Genomic DNA, 7,820 nt, shown 5'->3' on the forward strand with positions numbered 1-7,820 from the left:
GAGTCCATGAAAGGAGAAGTAGTACTGTGCAGAATGTGATATTTGGATGTCTCGGTGACACATAATCTTTCTTTGGCTCCGTCAGCGTTTGTCACATCTGCGGTTGCGTTTGGGTTTTGCTTGTCTTTGCTGTGTGGTTAACACGTTGGAAGGTGTGAAGTTGTCTTTGTCTGACATCGCTGCACCTGTCCTGGGGATCGGCGGGCACGAGTCGGGCAATGGGCCCCATCACCCAACGTCTGCGCTATAGATGGCACGGAGCAGGTGGTGCCACCATGACATCTTTTTATATCCTCGGTGTACGCAGGTGAGAATCTGATATGGAGGAGGAAGTCACAACAAACTTTATTTATAACAATGGCAGCTCGTAGAATCGGAGCAATTCTGTCGCCGTGCCGTGGCATCTGGATATGAGGTGGGCACAATTTCTTGTCCATGTCACATGACCTCCAATAAGACTGATTGGAAGCAATCGCTTCTTCTTATTCCAACGTGAATAAATTCTAAATATTTATATTGTACAAAGGGCTCTAAGGGAGGACCGGTCGTTTCTGACTTCTCCTGTCACTTCCCATATTCACCTGTAGGGGGCACCACATCCTCCATAGGTAGGACACTTGCAGCAGACAACCTGTATACAGCTGAGCTGTCATTAGTCATTGGTAGATTGTGCTAAGGAAGCCCAGCCCCCTGAATCCTATTGGTTGCTGGGCTGGTGGCAGCGTAGGATATCACCTGTGGCCCCCATGTCAGCCTGGACTGTACGGGCCATCAGCACGACACGCCAGCCATGAGAGGTAAGTGCCCCAACCTACCCCCAATGTACATTCACCTCTGCTGCTATTTTCTGACTTTTCACCGCTCATTTTTCTTCTATTTTTATATTTTCTGTTTCACCCCAACCAACACCGACGGCCCCAAATTTTCAAAAAATGACAACTCTGGGTGGGTAAAATTCACTCCTGGAGATTCACCGGCCCTTTAAATTGTCTCTGAATTTCAGAAAACTTTTATCGTCCTTGGAATTTGTGATTTTTATTATTTAATTTTATTCATCGCTTTTTATTTTTTATTCTTTTAGTTCAATTCGACGTATTTTCATTTTATTCTCCGAATTTTCTGGGTATTTTGCTCCTTTGTTCAGACATTGCTTAACATAGAATCTTACAATACATCAAGAGCTATTTATAAAACATTCACTCATTCATTCACATTGCTTGGTGAAGTGAATGTTGCAATATTTTACTGCAATCCTCATCGATTCTAACTTGACATTATTATGGTGACCCCAATAATATTCTCTGAATATTATATTAAGTAATCTCCATGTATATATTTATCATCTGCCTGTATGAGGTATATTTATTAAACAGTGAACCTGATATTCACAGAACATTCCCTGATAAAAAATCTTCCGGGGCCATTAAAGTGAAACTTGCAACCGTTTATTTCAATCCTCATCCGTTCTAGGTTGATATCTATGTGGTGACCCCAAAAATCCTGAATATTGAGTGATCTCTCTGTATGAGCTCTATGTATAAAACAGGGAATCTGAGATTCCCTCAAACATTCCCCGGTAGGAAACAATTGTTGCCATTGAAACCTATAGACCTAGAAGATTCCCACAAATGAAAGTCTGATACACTGCTTTATAAAAAGAGAGCTATTTTTTTAAATTTGTCTCAATGGGCTTTATTTAAAAGCAATGAATCTGCCATTCACTGAAACATTCCCTGATGGAGGATCTTTGAGCTCTTCACATTTCACTGCAATCCTGGTCAGTTCTAATGTGATTTCTATGTGGTGATCCCGAAAATTCTGAATGTCGTGTTGAATGATCTCTGTCAATGAGCGCTATTTATAAAACAGTGAATCAGACATTCCCTGGTGAAAATCAATTATTGTCATTGAAACACATGGACCTGGAAGATTCACACTAGGGAATGTTTGAGGGAAGGTCTTATTCTGTTTTGTAAATAGAGAGCTATGTATTTATTTATAATTTGTCTCTACCAGCTCTATTTTAGAGCAGTGAATCTGACATTCACTGAAACATTCCCTGGTTGAGAATCAGGTACTGAAAATTCAAACATTTTACTGCAATCCTGGTCTGATATCCATGTGGGGACCCCAACATTTCTGCATATTGACTTGTGATCTCTCTATATATATTTATCAACCCATTGGGGTCTATTTTTGAAGCAGTGAATGTGACATTCACTGAACTTTACCTGATGGAGAATCTTTGAGTAAAGTGAAACTTGTTATTGCAATGCTCATTAGTTTTAGTTTTGGTATCTGTGTGGTGACAACAGAAATGCTGAATATTGAATTATAATCTCTATATCATTAGTCTGTATGGGCTCTATTCATAAATGAATCTGACATTCACTGAAACATTCCCTGATGGAGAGTCTTTAAGGTCTCCTTAAGTGAATGTTACAATATTTCACTACAATTCCTGTCAGTTCTAAATTAATGGAGAATCATTCAGATCAATGTATTTCAATGGCAGTTATTTATTCTTCACCAGTGAATGTCAGATTCACTGCTTTATAAATAGACCCCGTTGGGGTGATAAATATACAAACATAGATGAATAAAATAAATCAAATTTTTGGCGTCACCCAGATAGACATCAATCTGAAACTGATTTGGATTGCAGGTCAATGTTACAACTTTCACTTTAAAGAAGTTTTAGAAATTGAAAAGTTTTTGAAATATATTCATTTATTCATTCATTCTCAATAAAACGGTGAATCTCTCAGCTGATCATTTCTAAAACATTTTTGCCTGAATTGTGGCTTCCTGATCTATTTACGTTGTTTCCATTTTTGTGTCACTTTGAATTATTTTGCATTTTCACCGCTTTGAAGGCATTTGATTGGCCGGGCGGATAATATTAGAACACTTACCTCTGGATCTTGTATTATATTGGGTGAAAGTTGTGATTTTAGGAAAGTGTCATAAAACAATAGAAGAGATCTCAGATCGTTCCGGTGAACTCTGATTGGCTGAGCTCATACGAAGCGTTCATGAAACCGATCGTATCACAGACCTATCAGATGGAAAAATAACAATTGTGGCGATAATGATCCATTGAGGGGAATCAGAACATTTGGGGTTTAGGTGAATCCTGGTATGAAAGATTTCAGCTTCCTTCCTCAGATATTTATAAAGCGAAGAATAAAACGTAATGCGTGGGATCACCTGAATGCGCCATGCAGCTTTTATCGCATTCTGCAGCCGAATGCTAAGATATAAACAGCAGCCAATCAGGGCCCCCTGTCCATGGTGGATCCTTCAGAAGTGGATCATCACTGCACCTGATTGGCCGGTCATTATTAGAGGGGAGTAAAATCAATTTATTGTAATGGCGTTTATTTGTCGGAGGGCCCTATAATAATATGTATGAATTTCTTATATGACGAGTTCTCATTATCTGCAGTCTGTGTGACGTTCACATTCTGTATGGGGGTGAAAGTTTTCAGAAAATATTCACTTTGCTTAGGAAATCAGATGAAGTTGTATTCATTTTGAACAGCCAATCCTGTTCAAGAAAAGTTTTCAAGAAACTTTTTCTGCATGTGATTGGACAATTGAAATGATTAATAATTACAGATTTCTCCAGTAATATGAATCTCCATTATTTTATTTTATTATTGAGGTTTTCATGCAATAAAGTGGCTTCATGCACAGCTGCTTCTTTATATAAATATATAAATTGTATAGTAATATTGTAACGCCTCTTAGATTGTAAGCTCTTCAGGGCAGGGTCCTCACCTCCTGTGTCACTCTCTGTATTTGTCTGTCATTTGTAACTCCTATTTAATGTACACCGCTACACAATCTGTTGGTGCTATAAAAATCCTCTTTATTATTATTAATAATATAAGAATAATAATAATAATACATTTTAATAAATATGAGAAATAGGGGGGAGGTCCAAGTTTGCTGCTACTTTATTATTATTATTATTATTATTAATAAACAGGATTTATATATCACCAACATATTACGTAGCGCTGTACATTAAATGACAGACAGATACAGACTCAGGAGGAGGAGAGGACCCTGCCCCGAAGAGCTTGCAATCTTTATGATCCAGGTTTGAGATTTGCAGTGAATTAATGAATTGTAATGAAGAATATAAATCCTAACGGCGTGCGCGGCTATGAGAAATCAAATCATTCCACCATTTTGTTTTTTTGCCTTCCTCTGGATCAGATATGTCTTATAAAGTTTTATATCTGGGATAAGTTTATTTCCCTGGGGGGTGAACTTGATGAACTTTTTTCAACCTTACTATGTAACGATCACTTCCTCCAATCACGTGAAAGCATTTCCAATGTTACCCTTGAAGCCAAATAGCAATTTTTTTTTTCATCGGTGAATGACCCCCAGGTGAAGTTTCACCCATCTTATTTTCTCTTTTTTTTCTCAACTAAAATGACAAATATAAAATTCTGTCTCATATATAAGAATGATCTGGCTGCAGAGAATATTTCCAATAAAGTTCATGCGATTCTATGTTTTGTATTTCTCTGAAAATTATCGAAGTAATCCGCTCTGGAGTCACCCCAATGCCCCGGGATAAAATATTTTGTTATCTGCCCGGTAAATGAACTTTTTTTGTTGCTTTTCAATACAATGTGGAGGAGATGGATTGATAATTGTTCAGAATAAACTATAACTGAAATCATTAATGGAAATCTATCAGCTCCCCCGGTATGAGATCACCTGACGAGTGATTGGGGGATCAGGGGCTTGCATGTGATTGGATGATTGCACTGCACACCTATCGCCATTTATTCAGGTGAAATTCTCTATCCTTGCTGAGTATTGATGTGAATACTTGTGTGAATCTTTATATTATCCCTGATATATTATATACACCCCTTTATATTATACCTATTCACCATGACCCCCCATTGGTGATCAGATCACAATTCCCCCTGACAAGGGCAGGTGGGGGGTATATAGGGCAATAAGCTAGCCGTCGGTTCTGGAAGGGATGAGATGGAAGCAGGAAACATGGACAATGTGATGGCTGGATGGGTAGAGCCGGGTATGTAGGGGGTCCCCAGTATGCAGGGCTCCAATTACTAAAGAACGTAATGCCGGCCATGACAGTAAGGGGGCAGCACACAGCTTGTTGTGATTGGGGCTCAAACTAGCCAGAATGCCCAGACTGGCCCCTGCACAATGGGCCCAATAATGTCAGAACTGAACCATAGAGCAATGGAGGAGGGTCGTACGCTCTGATGGATCTCATTTTATTTTAGATTATGTGGATGGTCATTTACCCGGGGAAAAGGCAGCGGGGGGCATTAGGGCAAGAAGGCAGGAATGTGGGGGCAGCAAGGTGCATTATGGGTAGAATACAGGTCGGGAGGGGCAGTGGGGGGCATTATGGGTATATTACAAGTCAGGAGGGGCATTGGGGTGCATTATGGGTATAATACAGGTCAGGGGGAGCATCGGGGTGCATTATGGGTATATTACAGGTCAGGGGGGGCATCAGGGTGCATTATGGGTAGAATACAGGTCAGGGGGGGCAGTGGGGTGCATTATGGGTAGAATACAGGTCAGGAGGGGCAGCGGGGTGCATTATGGGTAGAATACAGGTCAGGGGGGGCAGAGGGATGCATTATGGGTAGAATACAGGTCAGGGGGAGCATCGGGGTGCATTATGGGTAGAGTACAGGTCAGGGGGGGCAGCGGGATGCAATATGGGTAGAATACAGGTCAGGGGGAGCATCGGGGTGCATTATGGGTAGAATACAGGTCGGGAGGGGCAGTGGGGGGCATTATGGGTATATTACAAGTCAGGAGGGGCATTGGGGTGCATTATGGGTATAATACAGGTCAGGGGGGGCAGTGGGGTGCATTATGGGTAGAGTACAGGTCAGGGGGGGCAGAGGGATGCATTATGGGTAGAATACAGGTCAGGAGGGGCAGCGGGGTGCAATATGGGTAGAATACAGGTCAGGGGGAGCATCGGGGTGCATTATGGGTAGAATACAGGTCAGGGGGGGCAGCGGGGGGCATTATGGGTAGATAATAGGTCGGCAGGAGTAGTATGGCCTAAGCAATCTGCTGCAAATGTCTTGGTGCCGGATAGAACAGGACCTAATATTGGGAAGTCCATACCTGGATGGGTCACCCCGGGGCAATATCCAATATCTGGCTGGGAGAGACACAAAGCATTTAGAAGTCTCTAAGCGGGATACTTATGTGATTTCTGCTTTGTACACCAGATTTCTGTTCTAAGGAAAGGTTAAGCAGCACCCCGCAGTGCTCTAGAGGGGTCAGTGATGGAATAATCTGCAGAATATACAATATGTATCTGTCAGGGGGGATGGGAGGGTGCAATGTTCTGCAGAGGGGTCAGTGATGGAATAATCTGCAGAATATACAATATGTATCTGTCAGGGGGGGATGGGAGGCTGCAATCTTCTGCAGAATATACAATATGTAACTGACAGGGGGGGATGGGAGGGTGCAATGCTCTGCAGGGGGTCAGTGATGGAATAATCTGCAGAACACACAATATATATCTGTACTTGGCTCATTCGGTGCTCCCCGGGGTTTGGGGTCCCCGTGCACATCTGTCACTTTGTTGTGGGATGATATCAGTGCAGAAAATCGATAAAATACATAAAAGGCGTCAAACAGTAAAATTTTGGCACCTGCTGTGTGTGGGGGGTATTGTATATAAAGGGGCTCTCCGCTTCCTCCTTGCTGTACTTATTTTATACATTGGTCACATGACAGCAGCATTGAACCTTTGTGATTGGATAAAAGTCTGATATAGAAATCTACTCGTTATGTGCGGAATTATTGGGGTCACTTTTATGTAAATCATTCCATATATGGGCGATAAGCATTGGCCAGAATATTTCTTCTAATTTGCATATCATTTGCATACCATGTATTCCGCACTGCGTAGTGATTGCCATTTACTGTTTCTCATATCTCAGCACAAGGCTGTGGGCCATGTTGGACGTCCGGGGCCCCGGGCCCCCCATGGTAGGTGGACTACCTGGCAGTGGAGGTTGGGAAGGCCTGACCTTTTTTGCAGCGTTTTCTTCCCGTTAGGATGGAGCAGATAAAAGGGAGAGTTACCGTCAGCTCGGGGCTGTTACAGACTCTTGAGTAATATCTCTCCGCAGGTCGCCTCTGCTGACTCAGATTCGCACCTTTGCGCTCGTCGCTTTGATGCTTCGACACCCACAGAAAAAACCTAGACTTACACAACCGCTGCCGGGGGTGGCGAGCGTGTGAAATATCCTGTCCAGGCAACGCTCGTCTGCACAACGATTGGAAAGAGCTGTGCGTGCCCCGGCCCAACCTTCCACAACACCTTGGCCCAGATTCTTCTTCCCCTGAAAACCTCAACCCGGCCAAATCTGTCTACGACAACAAATTACTCAATGACTGAAATACTATGTCAGGGTTTGTAGACAGAAGCTTAGGGATTCCAATTATAAAAGGGTCTAATTATTCAGAAAAGACCAGTTATAATAATGTCCAATCATAGGAGGGCTATTCATAATATTATCCAATCATAAAAAGATCATTTATAAATTGTCCAATCATAAGAGGACCGAATATAATAATATCCAATCATAAAAGGGCCATTTATATTAATGTCCAATCATAAGAGGACTATTCATAATAATGTCCAATCATAAGAGGCCCATTTATGAAATTGTCCAATCATAAGAGGACTATTCATAATAATATCCAATCATATAAAGATCATTTATAAATTCTCTAATCATAAGAGGACTGTTTATAATAATATCCAATCATAA

At 41.5% G+C, this 7,820-nt stretch overlaps 1 protein-coding gene across 1 annotated transcript in view; it reads left to right on the forward strand.

Annotated features, from left to right (window-relative positions):
• Positions 1-640: 640 nt before the first annotated feature.
• The window catches only part of RORC (RAR related orphan receptor C), an 18,435-nt gene continuing 11,255 nt past the window's right edge, over positions 641-7,820 (forward strand). Inside the window, exon 1 of the mRNA XM_072428351.1 lies at positions 641-797. Within this exon, the coding sequence (XP_072284452.1) occupies positions 791-797 (7 nt within the window). The 5' untranslated portion in view covers positions 641-790. The remainder of the gene's footprint in view (positions 798-7,820) is intronic.

Source organism: Pyxicephalus adspersus, chromosome 12 (assembly GCF_032062135.1).
Source record: "Pyxicephalus adspersus chromosome 12, UCB_Pads_2.0, whole genome shotgun sequence".
NCBI lineage: Eukaryota > Metazoa > Chordata > Amphibia > Anura > Pyxicephalidae > Pyxicephalus > Pyxicephalus adspersus.